Source organism: Sitophilus oryzae, unplaced genomic scaffold (genome assembly GCF_002938485.1).
Source record: "Sitophilus oryzae breed Bouriz unplaced genomic scaffold, Soryzae_2.0 scaffold_381_pilon_pilon, whole genome shotgun sequence".
In the NCBI taxonomy this organism is placed as follows: Eukaryota; Metazoa; Arthropoda; class Insecta; order Coleoptera; family Curculionidae; genus Sitophilus; species Sitophilus oryzae.
The window spans coordinates 372,494-391,609 of NW_022146953.1; the positions used below are offsets into that span (position 1 = coordinate 372,494).

Sequence of the window (19,116 nt, forward strand, 5' to 3'; positions counted from 1 at the left end):
CTTTGTCGTATAAAAATTTGCTGCAGCCTTTTGTACTTGACAACACCACCATTGACGTCGTAAAATCTGTAAAATTCTTAGGGCTTGTTGTAGACAATTCTCTGAAATGGGACATGCATATCGACGTTTTGTCGAAAATATTAAGCTCTGCCTGTTTTGCATTAAGATCTGTTTCTAAGGAGCTTAACATGTAAGTGGGTAGAACTGTTTATTATGCACTTTTTGAGTCGCACCTCAGATTAGAGGTGGGAATTCTAGTTCCTTGGGAGGAACTAGTTCCTTAGTTCTAGTTCCTCCAGAGGAATAGTTCCTTGAACTAGGTCTTTAGTTCACAATAGTTCCCGAATAACATTGACATCCCCCTTGCTTGCTAATGCGTTTCGTTGTCAGTCAGAACTATTCACAGTATGGTCTGTATAATTTTTATAATGTACGGAGATATAACGAGACGTGTAATTGTGTATGTTAAAAACATATAGGTAAGTTTTATAGCAGATAAAAAAAATAAAAAAAAACTCAAATCAAAATTTAAAAAACTATATCACAAATCAATTGGAGCAAATATTACAAAAAATTTACGAAAAATTGGGTTTTTCCTCACTTCAAGTTTTTTGTTTTTGTCTAAAACTTCAGAATATCTACTTCGTTTTATAAGATACTTCTTAATTTTAGGAACCTAAAGTGAAACATTCCCATAAAATATTTAAAAAACAAACTAAAAATCAAAAACAGTATCCACGACAATTTTCTGTGTTAATGACGCCGCGCCGGCTGCAGCAATAGACAAGACCGAATCCATCGTCGTCGCCTTGTATTATGTCTCGGATCTGCCGACTGAATAGATTCCCGTGAACTAGTCTTTTAATAGTTCCTCTATGTCCGGATCCGATAACATACGGCTCGCACTCCCCACGCCTGCCTAGCATCAATCGCGCTGGCTGATCCATACGTAAACTAGTCTTTTATTTAGTTCCTCTAGTTCCTTTAGGTCCGGATCCGATAACATACGGCATAAGGCTGGCACTCCCCACTCCTGCCTAGCATCGATCGCGCTGGCCCGATCCGTTGGTACGTAAAAGAAGTGTCTAGCCCTAGCAGTCAACTATTAAGCTTGACCAATCAGGTTGATTAGAGTGGTTATTTGGAGTGTCTTAATTCATTTGTGTTTATCAAAAACTCTAACGTGATTGGTCGGGCTTAATAGTTGCCTGCTAGGGCTAGACACAAGTGTACGTAAACTAGTCTTTTATTTAGTTTAGTTCCTCTAGGTCCTGATCCGATAACGTACGTCTGGCACTCCCCACTCCTGTCTACCATCGGGCTACGCGCGCTAGCCGATCCGTCGCCGTCGCATATTATTCTATATCGAACACAATCTCGATCCCGGAATAGGTCCTGAGGAACTAGACCTTTGAGAAACCAGGAATTAGTTTCTTTCATTCCGGGGTCGGAATAGTTCATTGGAACTAGGTCGTTCACGAACTACACACCTCTACCTCAGATATGCCCTTCCATTCTGGGGTACGTGTTGTACGACTCGATTTGACCGTATTTTCAAGCTCTGGAAGAGAGCTGTTCGATATTCACTGGGACTAAACAGCAGAAATCATTGCCAGGACTTTTTTAAAACCTTAAAAATATTAACTCTTCCTGCCTTATTTATATTTGAATCCGTTTGCCTAATACGTAAGCATGTATCAGCTTCTCAAGAAAGGCCATCTCACACTTATCCACTCAGGAACGCGGAGCAAGATCTTTATCTACCTACCCCACGCTCAGAGTTAGTTAAAAGTTCAATATTATACAACTCGAAAAAATGCACAATCACCTGCCATTTCAAATCAAATCCATAACATCATTTTCTTAATTTCGCAAAGCATTGAAATCTTATTTAGGTACTAGATAAGGCTTTCTACGCCGTAAATTACTTATATTTTGATGATCGAATTTGATCTTGGAAACACTGGTCTAATATTTGCTATTAATATATTTACTATAAATATAGTAAATGTTTTTGAATCTTATTTTTATTTTTTTATTCTTCGACATAACTTTATTTATTTATTTATTTACGTATTTATATTACGACATATTTTTGTTTATATATTAAGCTTAACATTTTTTACTAGCAGACCTTGCAGTCGAACATTGTTCTTTTTAGAACCTCTTCTAGTGCGAAGTGTACAAGATGGCTTAATAGCCTGTTTATATATTTATAATTAATTTATTTTTGTTTCCTAAATTATTTTTATTAAAAGAAAAAGTGGAGAACGCTGTGCCGGTCAAGCTTAATCACGTGACTAAAAGGCTATATTACTTCTTTAATTTTTTATTCGTACGCCACTGCACTGACCACCGTCAGCTAATTGATTTGATTTTAAGCGTATACTTAAATAAACGCGGTCCGCGTGTTGACATATAATTAGAGGTTCTATTGACAGTCGTACAATTAATATAATCGGGTAAAAATGACAGACAGAGATCTCCTTGCCGCACCACACTAGCCCAAGCATTTTAGATTTTTTAACAAAAAACTGAGAGAATTGGAACTTATTAGATGGGCTAGGTTCCTTCTGGATCACTAAAAACAAGCTAGCGGCCATTCAAAAGCAGTTTAAAGTAGTTCAAAAGCGGTTTAGAGTAGTTCAAAAGCATGACAGGCAACATAAACCAAGACCATCTTATGAACGACCGCCATCTTGTTCTTAGTGATCCAGAAAGAACCTAGACCTTCTACTAGTAGGTCCATATTTGGGTACCTATTTCATATTTAGGTGTCTTTATGTTCAATTTGTTTTTAAGATAATTTTACACTTTTTTACAAAATTTTTAAGAGAAAAAAAAACGAGATTTGGTATGTTACTATACAGGGTGGTCCGAACTGTATTCAGGAAACTTTGGCAGCATATTCTGCAGATAAAAACAAGCAAAAAAGTTCGTATAAATGTATGTTCTAAAATGCTTAGTTTCGGAGATACAGGGTGTAGAAGTTTCATTTTTATTTCGGTTTTTTCCGAATAATTTCTAAAGTAACGTCAATATTTGGATGAAAATTAGTGTCTGGGAGTTTTTTGACATGAGAAATTTGATTTTGAGGTCAATATGACTCTTACTTGTAGAGGGCGCCACCTACATATCTTTTAACCAAGGATACTATAGAGATAAGGATAGTTCGATTCTTATTTTCCTGCACTGTCAGTTTTTTTACGTCATCTACTGACCGATTTGAAGTTGGCGCTAAAGATTTTAGACAGTGACAGTTACTTTTGCATTTGACGGACGAGCGCATAGTGCGTTGGAAGATAAATTTAGCGGGACAAAAGCGTTTGGTTAGAAATGAGCCAAAAAATGTGTACTGATAAGAATAAATAGTAGATATTCCAATTGATACAAAAATGCATGAATATTCTTTGTATTTCGATACATTTTTATCAACCAAATTTGGTCGTTTTCTGATCAGCAAGGCAGAGATCATACGAAAACAAAATATTTACAAGTGCTTATACATTTTATTAGAAAGCCAAATTATGTTGAAGATTGCCAAAGGTATGTACTTTTCTACTATACGTATATTATTTGTTAAAATCCTTCGTGCCTTTGTTCTGCAGATATCAAACTTTCACTTTTTTTTCAAATATCGATATATTGAATGATGTAGATCTTTTGAGTTACCAATAGTTACCAACACAGGTAGTCACAGTCACAGGGAGTTCAAGCTTAACAGGTGAATGCCCAAAAAGATTCATTTCAATCGGATAGTATAAAAACAAAACAACTCCATCAAAAGGCACTGAGTTTAAAAAATTGTCTTAGATACTTACTACATATGAATTTACAATTACCGAGTGTTAAAATTAAAATTAAAATATCTATCTTATTTATTATTTTCAAAATAAAATATATTTTTTTAAAATAAATTATAGAGGGTGTCACAAGATTATAAATTAATAAAAAAAAACTGCTAAAGAGTATTTTGATATCATAATTTTATGTATTTGGCAATAGTTTACAATACGGTTTTTGTGTGTCATGTACGAATAATATCATAGTTTTAAAATTTGTAATAATATTTTGTATTTACATCCAAAAGCAATGGAGGTATGCAGTAAAGGTAAATAAATTTCATTAACTAAATAGAATTACTTTTTAGGACGATTTAAACTTATCATGCAGCCATTGTTTCTTAAAGTCAGGAACATTTAATGAAAACATGAAAAACAAGACAAAAAGTAATCGTGAATGTTTTGTAAGCTATAAAAATATAAATATTGATTAGATTTGTTTATTTATTATTGATCTGGTTTAATATTGGACATGCTAATCTTCACTTGAGCTGTCTAACGAGTTTAACAGTTTATTAATAAAGTACTTTTCAATATTAAACTCCATTGAAAAGAAGAAGCAAACGTAAAAGCAGAGAATAGGTACATTAAAAATGCATAAAAGATAAATTTTATAATAGAGATATTGAAATTTAGAAAACATCAACATTTCACGTTTCCAGTACTTTACCAAACCGTTCCGTATCAAACCGATGTTTTTCAGGAACCTCTCTTTACCGTAGTTTACCGGTCTGGTTCGCCTGGTTTTGCAACGGAATATAGCCTAAGATTAAACATTCTTGATTGATAATACGAGCTTTCGACTCTGTATTTTTTTATTCTTTCGTCAAATTTCAACTAAAATGACTGGACTAAGAGTCGCGCTCATTAAGGCAATGCTAATAATAAATTAATGGTTCTGGGCTGCGGGTAGTACTGTTTGTCTTGGCGGTACCGTGCCGCTGTCCACGAAATGGACATAATTAGTAACTAAATACTTTCATAACGAGCCTTAATGGTAAGCAAAGAGGATCCGAGTGGTACGTTGACGGTATGGAGAAAAAGTACGACCCGGGTACCGTGGCAATTTGCCTCGAGTACCCCTGTTCATTTTTTCTCGAGTGTAATTAAAAATTGTTTAATTTAATTAGCCGTTCAATAACAGTAAATTTTGTCGTTTATATCGGAGAAATTCTTGTATTTTCCATGACAAAAAAATCAGAACAGATATGTGTGATTGAAGGATAACTTTACTTAAAAAATTATTAATGTACGTTTAAAAGATTAGATCAATTTCTCAAATATCGAATCAATCAAAAAACGATAATCCTTCAAATTGAATGAAAGGCGATAAGAAATAAGTACACACAAAGTACCTTTATACAAATACCTAATATGTATTTATATATTTGTGTGTGGGTACACAGAAAAAATATTTATATGCCTTCAAAAATTTTCATAATGTAACATTTATAAAATTATGTATAAACGACACATTGTTGCCAACCATGAACATATTCGGCGCCGGACAGACTAACTGGAATTTAAATTTCCCGCTGGGGATTCAGGTGGTAGCTCTGCTGGAAAAAATGTCATGTTGTCACATTTATTTATTTATTTCCTGACATTGTCATTCGTTTTGACACTTTAGTTTTGTATTGCGAAGTGTACAAGATAGCTTAATAGCCGTAAAAATGTCCTTTAAGTGCTGTTAAGGAGGTAAGTTTTGTTGATGTAAGTATGTTTATATATTTATAATTAATTTATTTTTGTTTCACTAAAATACTTTGATTAAAAGAAAATGTGTAAAATGAATATACACAATTAATTATATCAAACGAATATTTTTATCCGTGTACAAATATACACCAACAACCACGAGAGGTTTATCTAAACTAGAAATCTTGTAATTAATACAATTACAACGGAAAAGGAATGTCTCCACGACATAATCTGAAAAATAAATTGTTAATTTTGACAGGATTAGCGAGATAGATTTGTTTGAAAAGTGATATATACAAAGATTGTGTCACATTTTAAAATAAATTAACGAAAAATTACTGGTTAAAATTCCAACTATTGTTCTAATTTTAAAAAAAAGCCAAGTAAAATTCTAATTATAATTTTTTGTGTAATGTTTTATAACTAAATTTAGTCATTAATATATCTATATGATAAGACTAAGAAGGACCCTAAAAGAATAGAGTGGATATGACAAAATATCCAGGTATTATAGATTATAGATGTCATCTACACAGAATTTTGACCTTATTGTCACGTTCTCGTTCAAAATAGTTTATCAGGGAAGCTACAAGCTCTTTGCCTCGACTGTTTAAATGCTTAGGCATATTTTTAACACACAATTTCAAGAAATGCAATCCAAAAACTCAAAAATTTCGTTCTTAAAAGAACTGTTTGTGCTTTTAAAGTACAATTTTTTAAAAAAGACTATGAAAATAGGCAAAAGAACGAGAATTACTCACGAAGATTCAACAACAACACGATATTATACTAAATAATGACTGACTTTAGGATAATTGTCAAATAATAAACTACAATCTTGCTGAAAACGGCGCAATGTGACCAACAGAGCCATAATAAAATTCGGTTTAAATTAATTTTTGCAGCTTTAATCTAAATAAAATATCTGTTATACAATCATTTGCTCTATAAAGTCAATTGAAAAGCTGCTTGGTATCTTAAATTATATAACAAATTTAAACATTTTTGCCAAAATTTCATTTAGTCAAGTTTATAGAGAGACTACAAAACTTTGTAATTGTTTAATCATCAGGAAATAAAATCAACGAAAGTTGAATATAATGATTTGACCTTTCAACAAATATTTATTTAACTCCACCACATATTTTATCAATATAAAAAACCCTTTTTTGATCATATGCTACCTGTTACTACAAAACTATTATACCCATATTTTCCGTTAATATTTACCCAGCAATCAAGGATAATTTAATTTTCTACTTAATCCATTATGTTACTGTATCATATCGTTTTATCGCGCCAAAAATAATTATCAAAAATCAGGACTAGAAAATTCATTGCCTCCCTATTGAACGTGTCCCGCGCGTTGCGGCATGACAGATGGACTGTCGCAACTGTCAACAGTACATCATATGCTACTGTGCACACAGACGCACGCCAAAATAATCCAAACGAATTATCGGGCTTTTCCCTGCTTTAAATGCAGTGGTTTGTTCGCTTTAGGTTACACCACTATCAATCAATGATAAGCGTTAGTTAAATGGCACTTACCGTTTAATAGACTCCGGCAATTAGATCCATTCCAGGGATGGATAAGTTTGAAATATGTTATTTTATAATTTATTACATTAATCAATTTACTACATGTTTAATTGTTTTTGTGTCTTTTAATTCTCTTTATATTTTAATTCAGTAAATATAATGTTTTATACTACGTAACTCAATTTACTACATACTTCATGTTGTAAATTACTACGTAATTAATTTTTGATCATGGCAATTTTTTTACAAAAGAAGGATTCTTTTTTTAACCATCTAAAATACGTATACTTATTTCAGAGAGACCATGTATACAGATTGTGAAAGATTGATTTTTTTTTAAATTCACCCTCGAGAAGGGGTGATTGGTAAGGACTAGAAAAAAAAAGTTCAAATAAAAGTTATAGAGCGTTCAATTTTACATAAAAATGGTCTCTACACTTTTTTTGTTCAAATCAAAATTAACCAAGATAAGGTAGCTAGAAGCTGGGGGACAGCTTTTATAAAAACATGTTTTTCAAAGTCCTGCTTATACCGTTTCTTTGAAATTTGGAAAAAAAACTATTTATATTTTTCACCTCTTCTCGGGGTGAATTTAACAAAAATCTTAATTGAAAGTTATAATTTTCCAAACAAATTGAATAAAAATGTTAAATATATGAATTTTTTTGCAACTTATATTTTTTTTAAATTTCTACTTTCATCCCCTAGCTTCTAGCCATCCTATCTCGGTTAATTTTGATCTGAACAAAAAAAAGTGTAGAAGCCATTTTTATGTAAAATTTGACGCTCCACAACTTTTATTTAAACTTTTTTTTTCTAGTTCTTACCGTTCCTCCGAAATTTCGAAAAAATGATTTTATTTATTTATTTCACTGAATTTAAAAAAAAAATATTTTTACCAAAACTTCGCATTTTCTTAGACTATGTAATTTCATTCTTATAAATTTGGATTACTGGGTAAAACTAAAAAAAACTTTCAACGTAAAAAATCATGTAATAAATTTTGTATTAAAATAACACCCAACCCTGTTTGCGTTGTTATCTTCTGTTTGGCTACCCTCGCCAAGAAAATGGAGTAATTAATTATCAAATATTGGCACTTGGTGCTGTTGTAACAATCTGTGTAACAACACTCTGCCCAGTTTTTCTATACAAATATTGAAACAACCGGAAAACATTTTACTGGAAGTACTGTTTAGGTACTACGCTCTGTTTTTATCGGCGTTAAATGTGTTTGTTTACTCCGATTTGCATCAACTAAATCATTAATAACATTTATCACAAAACTAATAATAAAATCAAATCTTTATTAAATTTCATAGAATATAAAATACACAAATTAATAAATATAATTTCACCTAAAAAATACACAACTATTTCCTTCTAATCAAGTAAAACATTCCAATATACAGGAGGACCACAAGCAAAATAACCACAAACGTCAAAATCCAAAGAAAAACATCCAAGCCCGTACTGCCACCAGGTGACTCCAAATCCTCCCTCAAACTCATCCTTGCTTTGACAACATCGATGGTACAATTGGAACTGTCAACGTCATACTCAAAGTGCAACTCGGAAAAAAGTATCTGCAACTTTGCTCGCATGTTACAGCTCAACGAGTTGTTTCTGAAGCTTATGTGACGCAATCTGGGTAGTCGCGTCATGAATCTGGTGACGTCGAAGTCACTGATGTAGTTATTTGACAGATCCAGGTTGTACAGGTGGGGTAGTATGAGTTTTCCTGTGATTTCTGGAGTTACGATTATATTGGTGGAAAGGTTCAGAGTTTGGAGCAAAGGCAACCCTGTAAACGATCCAGACGTGAATGTTTTGATGAGATTATCAGCTAGGTTGAGCGTTCTGAGATTGTACATGCCCTCAAATTGATTCTTGCGAACGTAGTTTTGAACGTTAGTTATAAAATTGTGCTCCAAATTGAGTGTTTCTAGTTTATGCAGGCACTCAAGTAATATCTGGTATATCGTTAAAGAGTTATGTGATAAATCGAGACTTCTTAAGTTATTTTCGCAAAAATGTGTGAAATGAACTCCTGTCAGGTTGTTATTGGATGCCATGATGTTCAGGAGTCTGTTAAGGCCAGTAAATTCTTCCGAGTAAAGATATAACAAACGATTATTGAAAATAAGTAAGATTTCCAGCTTTTTTAAAGGTAAAAGTGAATGATTTAGATGAGTTATTTGATTATGACTCAAATCTAAATACTCCAAACTTTCCAACCCATCAAAAGTCTGGTTTTCCAAAACACTCAACCCATTATTATTCAAATAAAGCCTCTTCAAATTTGTTAATCCTGTAAAGACATAGTTTGGCAGCTGGCAGTCAAGCGCGTTGTTCATGTAGATCTCTTTTAGTTTCTTGATACCAAAAAATGCACCAGGAAGGAAACTCTTGATACGGTTATTGCTCAGAATCAGCTCTTCCAAATGCACCAAACCGGTAAAGGCTCTGGCAGAAACGTTTTGAATGTTGCTGTTGTACAGCACAAGTTTCCTGATCATGTTGCCTCCAATGTCGAAGGTTCCACCCTCTATATGGGTCAGGTTGCAATGGTCGCATTCCAGGGTCTCGTCCAGGTGATCGAAGTGGTAGATTGTGGCTCTGAAGAAGCTGGGAATAGCGTAGGAACATCTGGCTGTTAAGGAACCTCTTTCGGCGTACTTGCAGCTCATGCTTTCTAATGCTTCGATGCTTGGGAAGCTTTGGATGATTAGAATTGAAGAAAGCACAAAAGTCTGGAAGAGAAGACATATAAATTTAAGTTGGAACTCTTGGTTTTAATACTTTTTATACTTAAAACTATGCAAACTGAGCCTCAGGAATATGCTGATGACACTAGCAGTGTTACCGGGTGCGTCTCAAAAATGGCTCACCCCTATAACTTTTTTATTTTTTCAAATAACAAAACGAGATTTGGTATGTTAGTATATGACATAAATTCGGATTGATTGACGTATTCAATTGTTTCTGGTCACTTCCTGTTTCACCGGAAATTACTACAACTTTTGATTTTTAAATGGCACCCTTGGTATTTTTTTTACTTTTTTCGATAGAAAATGATATTCTGAATAGAATGACATATGATATGTCAACTTTTGATATTCTCGCTTGATAAAAAATCGTATTTTAAAATTTAATCTAGAGTGCTATGTTAAAAACACTATCTCTTAATCAAGGAGCCTTGGAAAAATATATTAGATCGTCTAATGTTTTTAGTGTCTTGTCCTGGCTCAAATCGTATTTTTAATCATATCTCAATTTTTTCAAATGGAACGAGGGTGGCTCATTAGCATATTTGGAAAAAGCATTTTTTTGCGAATAATTTGATGTCACACACTTGGTATTTCGAGTCAAATTTTCGTTACGAACCGCAAGTTATAATTTCAAACAAACCATATGCGAAAATGTCAAAAGTTGACATATGATACATCATTCTATTCAGAGTCTTATTTTACCTTAATTCAAAGTACTCTAAAACGCCCTCTTACACACAACAAAAACACCAAACTAATAATTTACAAAAAAAACAATATATTACAAAAAAATCTTTACAAGTTATAAATAATACAACATCCCATCTAACTTCTAGAAAGAATTTCCTCATCTCCATGTCCCATCTCGTGATCACGCTCACTGTCCGGATTGATCAGCTGAAGGTTCGATTCAACCCTTCCACCCAAACTAATCCTCACACCTTTATAAAACAAATACTGGACATAAAACAGTATACCCACAGCCACAATCACAAAGGATAACAGCACCAGAATCACTATATTTCCTGCTGTGATCGAGTCAGAATCTTGACTAACATACAGATCTTTCTTTGCTTTTTGAATGTTAGATGACACAGGTTTGTCCAAGCATTTGACAGATCCCTCACTGTTTTCGAAGAGCACGAACTTGAAGTTGTCCTCAGCGAATTCTCTGGCCATTTCTTCCTCCAAATAACAAGACAGCAAGTTGTTTTCTAGCTTCAGATACGACAAAGAAGGGGTTCTGGATATGAGTAAAAGGTAGTCCAGATCAGATATGTTGTTATAGGACAGATCCAGAGTGTGTAGACTTGGTATGGACATTGTTCCGGTGATTCTAACGTCTTCTATAACGTTATGGGAGATGTTTAAGTATCTTAGTTGAGGTAAACCAGTGAATTGATGAGTTTGAAATGATTTGATGGAGTTCCTGGACAAATCTAGGTCTCGTAACGATGGAAAATTGATCCCTGGAACAGCAGATATTCCCGAAATATTGTTTCCACGAAGATTTAACTCTTCCAGGGCGTAGGCTCTTTCCAAAATCACCCAAAACGTGTCAATAGTGTTCTCAATCAAGCTGATCTTTCTTAGCTGGTTATTAGGTGACAATTCTATAATAGGACTGGTCAAAAAATTGTGATCCAGACACAACAAATCGAGATTAGTCAGGTTGTAAAACTCTGTTTCATTAATGGTTTTAAGTTTATTGTTATTTAACTTAAGAATTTGTAAAGAAGTCAAATTGGAGACTACATTTTTTAAGTCGGTGATCTGGTTGTAGCCTAAATCGAGCTCTTGAAGGCTGGTGAGACCTGTGAAGGCTTTCTCGGCTATCACGCTGATGGAGTTGTTGTACAGGATGAGTTTCTTCAGGTTGAACAATTCGGCGAAGCCGCTTTCATTCAAAATTGTGATTTCGTTTCTGGATAGGTCTATGGTTTCGATTTTTTTGGCTCCGTTGAAGGTTCCTGTGAAAGGAAAGATGATTTGTTTGGAAAATTTGTTTTTTACAATAATATTTATATGAAATAATGACTTTTTATTAAAGATTTTTTATGTAATGTTTATTTCTTTCTTTATGAATATTTTATGGGGATAATATAACTGTGAATTGAAAATTGATATTCGTCCGATTTCTGCTTTCAAATTAATAATACCACATACGGTAGTCGCAAAACATTTTCCGATGCACGTCATCAATCACATCGAAATTGACACTAAAGCCTGTAAACCTGCCTGAAATGAAATTTTGGCCAAAACTGTTTAAATTTGTTGTATAATTTAAGCAGCTCTTCATTTTACTTTATAGAGCAAATGATTGTAACAGATATTCTATTTCGATTAAAGCTGCACAAATTAGTTTAAAGCGATTTTTATTATCGCCATGTTGGTCACATTGCGCCGCGATCAGCAACGTTGTCGTTTATGATTTGACAATTAACATGTCAATCTTTGGGAGTAATTCTCGTTTTTTTGCGAATTTTTCATAGTCTTTTTTTTTGTAATTGTACAGGGTGTCCCACTAAGAATAGCTCTTCTCTGAAAGTATTAGCCGTAGGGGCTGCGGAAAAAAATATTTATAACTAAAGAGGCTATGAGAAATTGCTGGAAATTATTTTCAAGTTTGTAGAACGACCGCTCGGGGGCGCAACTGCAACAAAAAATAAGAAAATGGAGTTTTTACACAATTTTGTCTAGATAAGGTGTACTATAAGTAATAGCTTCTTAATCTTCAGTAAATTTTGAATATTTTTTGTTAGAGCCATTTTCCCCTATCTACCAAAATAAAGTGGTGGGGGAAGGTTAGATCTGTTTTTATTTAAATATTAATAACTCTGGACTGGATGATCGGAATCCAACAAGCGAGGGCTCGTTTAAAAGAGCGTTTCTTACTCTATATTATACCTTATCAACAATATAATAAGCTTTTGAACGTAGGCGCTAGGGGGCGTTGTCTTACAATTTAACAAACATTGCGCGTTTTTTCAAAAAAAATTATATGCAATAGTATATGTAGTTTTAGCTGATCGTAAAGAGTAGTAAAAGCTTAAAAAGTCAGCGAAAACCGCATCTTGATATCTTCTTTCAAACCAAAGATATTAGCAAAATTATAATAAATACCAAAAAATAAGCCTTTAATTACCTTATTTTTACAACACGGTATCAATAGCCCTCTTGATTATGCCCATTCTAACAAAAAATAAGATAAAAACAGTTAGTTTATTTTAAAATCGACGAAATACCAGAATACCATAATATCAGGGGTATTAATATTTAATAATTAAGATATTAATAACAGTGGACAAGAAACGATGATTCAGCGAAGTCATGGTAGGCTTTGGAAAAAAGTTGCTTTTGGCGTAATAGTATAAACGTCAAATTGTTATTAGATCAACATTTTGATAGTCTTATCAGCGTTTTTTTATCTTTCGATTGTTTTTTCAAAATGCCAACAACTTCAACTATGTCGAATAATAAAGGCTAAATGGCAGCGCTGTCGCCATCGCTTGTCACTCAAAGTTGATGACGTGCATCGGAAATTGTTTTGCCATTACCATATGAGTATAAAAATATGTGAAAATATTACTTGAAACACCCTGTATATATACTCATCTTCTTACCTGGATAAACAGATTTAATCTTATTATTGCCCATATCCAGATACTTCAAGAAAATCAACCCCATAAAAGCCTTAGGCTTCAAACTTTCTATCATACATTCACTAATATTCAAGGTGTTGATGTGATTGCCGGATAAATCAAAGGTATTGGGCTCTATACTGGTCAAGTTACAGTTGACACACTGTACAGTCTCGTCCAGGTGGTCGAACTTATACAGGGTGCTCTTGAAATAGCTCGGGGTAGCGTTGACACAGGTGGCTGTCAAAGAGCCTCGTTCTCCGTAGGAGCACTTCATCAGGTCTTTGCTCATAACGTGGTAGGTGAAGTCGGTGAAGGTTTGTGTGATGATGGTGAGCGTGAAGATAACTCGAAAGACCTAAAATCAAAAGAAAATACTGTAAAATGAAAGATAGTAACGATAAATATATTAAAGATGATTGTATTATATATTTCTTTTAATTTTTGTTATTTCTTTTCATGCACTTACCGCCTAATGAACGGTATAGGGCATTAGAGTTATTTTTGATTCGCACTGTATACTAATTTGAAAACTATAAACCTTTATATTCACTAACGCAACATTTTTTAGGATTACATACAATGTAAAAATCAAAATGTAAGTTTTTTTAAAGCACTGAAAACTTAAAACTTGTACGCTGAATAATATAAATATAGTATATAGTCTCTGTATATAGTGTGTTTCCTAAATAAGATCAAGTATTTTAAGGATTGGTAGAATGGACAGAAGACCCATTTTTGTTATTACAATTTTTAAAATATATTGAAAAAAATATTCCCACTCTCTCAAAAATATTTGCGCTTATTTAAGACACACCCTGTATATAAATTACACCCGTATCTATTATTTCGGTGCATTTGTTTATTTTAAAAGGCGTTCAAAGCTCCGAGAATACTATCAACAAGTTTGACCACAGATTAAATTCATAAACGTAGATACTAATAAATAATAACAATAATGTTAAGTCTCTTGTTGGTTATATATTTTTGTTATAATTTTCGATAAATAAAAATGTTTTATCTTACTAAAATAAAATTGAAGTGTCAAGGGTCAAACATGATTAAGTACTAGGAGGTACGGCCTGGTACAGATTCCTGTTATCTTTAAGCTTGTCATTATCTTTCTACTATTAAGTACGAGGGAGTCAAAAAATCTTCATTAGTCTTTATTATAATTATTTATAAAAGATTGTAATATACCTACTAATCTTAGAACTTTCATATACTTTAAAGTTTAATATATTGTGTTTTAGTGGATCGATTTTGATGATTTTTTAAGCGATTTGTAGCTAAATTAAAAATGAAAGTTGCTATTTGTTAATTATACGAGGAAAAACAAAATGATAAAAACAATATTTTGATGGAAGTTTGAAACACCCTGTGGAGTGCGTTAACAAAGCAAGGAATTTAAAAATCACTTTATCATCTAGATGTGTCTTTTCTCGATAGTTTGTTTTTTGATTCATCTCAGTAGCTTTATTTTTTTTGGAGATATTTGCTTTTGAAGCAGATACTAACATTTTTTCGAATTTTTTACTTCTAAGCCATGATTTTGTATTTTTAAATTCCTTGCATTGTTAACAAATTCCACAGGGTGTTTGAAACTTTCATCAAAATATCAACATTTTGTTTTCCCTCGTATAATTGATGGAAACAGATGGAAAGTTTCATTTTCAAAATAAATAAATACAATGGAAGCCCGAAATTATTTTAGTTTTAAACTTTACATACCTATAATTAATTATTAATTTACCTAATAATAATAAATTAATTTTACATAGGGTGGTCCGAACTGTATTCCGTACGGACGAAAATTTATTACTCTTAAAAGCACTTAAAACACATGTATGTGGCGCCCCCTACAAATAAGAGTTATATTGACATCAAAATCAAATTTATCACGTCAAAAAACTTCCAGACACTAATTTTCATCCAAATATTGACGTTACTTCAAAAATTATTTGAAAAAAATCGAAATAAAAATGAAATTTCTACACCCTGTATCTCCAAAACTAAGCATTTTACGACATACATTTAAACGAACATTTTTATGTGCAGAATCTGCTGCCGAAGTTTCCGGAATACAGCTCGGACCACCCTGTATATTTTTCTTCTTAGTGTAGTTAAAGTTTTTTTAGTAAAATTTTATATTAAAGTTTGGAGTCACCCTGTATAGTATTTAAAGATTTTCTTCGTATCGCAATGTAGCCAGATATGAAATTTGTCTCAGAAAGGCAGTGAAAGTCAAAAATGTTTATCACACATTTTATGGTTAGGTACTTGTTTATATTTGTTTATTTTTATTATTTATTTATAGAATGTATTATCTATTTTGTTATTCAAAAAGTTTGTTAATAATAATAAAATATTTTTTTTTGATGGGAAAATTATTGTTCAAGTTTTTATGTAGCTGGTTTTATATTAGTGCTTTATACAGGGTGTTAAATTTATTTTGAAAATAATTTCGTTGAATTTTTGTTTTGACTGGTAATTTTCATATTTTCCCTTATTATTTACATAATATCGTTCTTAGAAATTAAAATAAAAATAATTCGGATTAATAAATGATGTTATTTATTTGTTTTGATAAATATGCATAGTATATTTCCTGGTAACCTTTTAAAGGACTTATCTAGTTTCAGTGACAATTTTGTTGATAAAAAGGTTGAAATATGTAGAGCACTTCGTATAGGCCCACCTACGTTAGTTTTTTTATCTATTATTTTTATTTTGCAGGAAGATCCCACTGTATCATTATTTTTTTTCCTATATTACGTTAAAGTCTATTAATTAAACATCAATAAATCAATTATTTGACATTAAATTTTATATTATTTAAACCTCTTCTTTAGTACCTGTTGAAAGTATAGTATTTTCGAAAAAAAAGCAAAAAATTTCCATATTATATGATTATATCGGTCGACGTTTCTAAGGTAACATGACGCTTTTTTTTCTGTATTAACTACTGTACCTATCTTTAATGTAGGGTTTTGTAGTGTTTAGGGAGTAATAGGGGGTGAAATATACAGGGTGTTTCTAACTGACTGATTCATAGATATATTCTAAGAAAAAACATCTTGATTTTTGAGATACAGGGTGAAAAAATGTTCTAAATTTTTTTTAAAAATAACTCATGATGTTATTTTATTACAGGTATCTTTATGAATCTCGATACAAGTCTTCTATGCATCAAAATGCCTTTTTTGGTGTACAAAGAATATTATTTGTTCTAACCAGTGACGTCCGCACTGATTTTGTATTGAATATTTTTGGAAAAAAAATGGTATATTAGTATGTCAATAAGCAACACCCTGTGTAAAAAATCATTATGGTTTAAGTCTAGAAACATGGAACTTTAAATTATGAGTTTATTGACCGCTATAAATGTCACCCCTTTAGAGGGTAAAATTGGGGATGAAATATTGTAAGAAAATATGAAATATCAATTTCTGGCATTGTTGAGTCCTAGTACTTAGTTTTATGCTAAAATACTATAGTTACTCATTAAAAATATTGTATTATATTCATTCACATAGGTAAGCAACTACTTATACAGTATGTCCCCGGATTTTCTTTATAATAGGAAAAACTTTTTTATTATTGACGTTTTGAAAAAGTGCATTCTTTATAAAAAAAAATTTGCTTGTTCTAAAGTGGTTAATCCTCTTTATAGTTTTCCAAATTTTTATACCGTTTCGAAATGGTGACAATAGTTTTCGAAAAATTTGATACTTTAACAAAAAAAAATGGTATATATAAAAAAATAATATGACGTCAATAAAGAATATGACGTCAATCAAAATTAATAATAACCATCTAACAAAGAAGATTTTAGGAAAATATTCAACCATATTTTCATGGTTTCTTTTAATTTTCTCTAAAACGGTATGGAAATTTGGAAGAATGCATTTTTCTTAAAATGTCCATAATAAAAAAGTTTTTCCTCTCGTAAAAACAATCCGGGGACACACTGTATACTGAATATATCTGTATAAATTTTTAAAATACTTAAAAATGCATTTTAAAATACCTTAAACACATTGATAAAGAACAGAAAAGTTAAAAATAGCAGAGAACTTGAATCTTACCCAAAATTTATCCATGTTCTATTTTCGTTTTGAACCTCTCGGTGATTTTGAAAAAAAAACAGCGAGTGTTTGCTGTTTACGAACTAATAAAACTATCACAACCTTGTTCACTACACTAAGCAATCAGAAGACCGAATCAACATTATGCTGTCAAGTCAGTTGGATGATTACTGCTCTGGTTCTATTCTGTAAACACAGATTTTTAATTTGTAGTTTATCGCTTAGAAACATTTCTGTGTACCGTATGATCGAAAAGAGTCATATCGCCGGGTTAATAGGTCAAGAGAACCGAATATTCTTTGTAAAAATGGGTATAATAGGTTTTCTGGGATGTTACAAAAAGAGTGGGGGTTATATGAAACTAAGGATCAAGAAATTTTAAAGACTTTTTTCGAAATTTTTATGCTTCAAACTTTTTAATATTTTTTTTTATCTGAGTGCTGTACAGGGTGGGTCAAATTCGACGCTTTTAAATGGAAACACCCTTTTCTATAGGAGAGACAAAAACTAATATTGGTGTCTGGAGCTCAATTTTTGTCAAAAACATGATAGAGAAAACCGCATATCGATATCTGTTACCGTTTCGGAGTTACGGGGTGTTTCTCAAAAATATGCATTTTTAACAAATCGCTGTAACTTTTTTGCTATGGAAAATGTTGTATTTTTATGGAAACATTTCCAAAGCACCTTTTTACGTAGAATTTAATGATTGATTTTAATAATTTAAGAATAACAGAAAATTTGATTTTTTATATGGGACACCCTGTATATTTTTAATTTATTGAAAAGAATTTAAAATTACCTTTCCAAAAATATACACTTGATATTTTGCTCGATTCCTCTTCGAGATATAGAGTATATAAAAATTCGCCCGCTTTAAATAAGTAGGCTTTGAACGGCACCTGCTGTAATGCAAAAAAATTCTCGCTGTGAACATCAATTAAAACGAAAATAATATTTGCTATGAGAGATGCAGAATTTTATAACAATTTAAAATATATTTAACCAACATCAACACATTTAAACTATATCTAATAACAATAAAAATAAATAGCAAACCAAGACATGAGATTTTGCTACAGGTGTTCGACATATCGACCGTCTTCTGTTATGGACAGTTTTTGAACATTTCTCGGGGAATTCATTAACTCAGTGGGGGCGATAAGATACCCTCTCATAATTGCTAAGTATTTCTAATTCTTGTCTAGATTATACGGAATAAGGAACCTTTATTCTTCCGCAAATATATCCATAGGATTAGATCCATGGGCACTAAGTCAGGCGGCCGCGACGGCCAAAGGCTGGGATCTTTGGCTGCAAAAAAGGCATAAATTGGCTGCAAAAATTTGCTGATAAGTTCAGCGTTCAGAGGCGGTGCGTCGTCTTGCTGGAAAAATATGTTTTCGAGTTCCATTAAGGGCTAGTTAAAAGTGGCGAACTTTTAAAAATTCTGTATTTCGAAAGAAAGACTATAACAAAATATCAAGTGTGCTATATTTTTGGAAAGGTAATTTTAAATTCTTTTCAGTTA

General features: G+C 32.1%; 1 protein-coding gene across 1 annotated transcript; it reads right to left on the reverse strand.

The window, feature by feature from the left end:
• Nucleotides 1-8,378: 8,378 nt before the first annotated feature.
• LOC115885318 (toll-like receptor 13) lies at nucleotides 8,379-17,804 on the reverse strand. Its single transcript, XM_030904194.1, has 4 exons — nucleotides 17,586-17,804; nucleotides 13,480-13,855; nucleotides 10,685-11,826; nucleotides 8,379-9,838 (listed from the first exon to the last, which is right to left on the reverse strand). The coding sequence occupies exons 1-4, from the start codon at nucleotides 17,598-17,600 to the stop codon at nucleotides 8,459-8,461; spliced, it is 2,913 nt and encodes a 970-aa protein (XP_030760054.1). The 5' UTR covers nucleotides 17,601-17,804; the 3' UTR covers nucleotides 8,379-8,458.
• Between the last annotated feature and the right edge of the window lie 1,312 nt (nucleotides 17,805-19,116).

Bases quoted from the DNA above. Each gene is read 5' to 3' on its own strand.
- LOC115885318 (XM_030904194.1), bottom strand. The intron at 11,827-13,479 runs GTAAGAAGATGA...TTCCTTTCACAG, and splicing joins GATTAAATCTGTTTATCCAG to GAACCTTCAACGGAGCCAAA. The intron at 9,839-10,684 runs TAGATGGGATGT...CTTCTCTTCCAG, and splicing joins AGGAAATTCTTTCTAGAAGT to ACTTTTGTGCTTTCTTCAAT.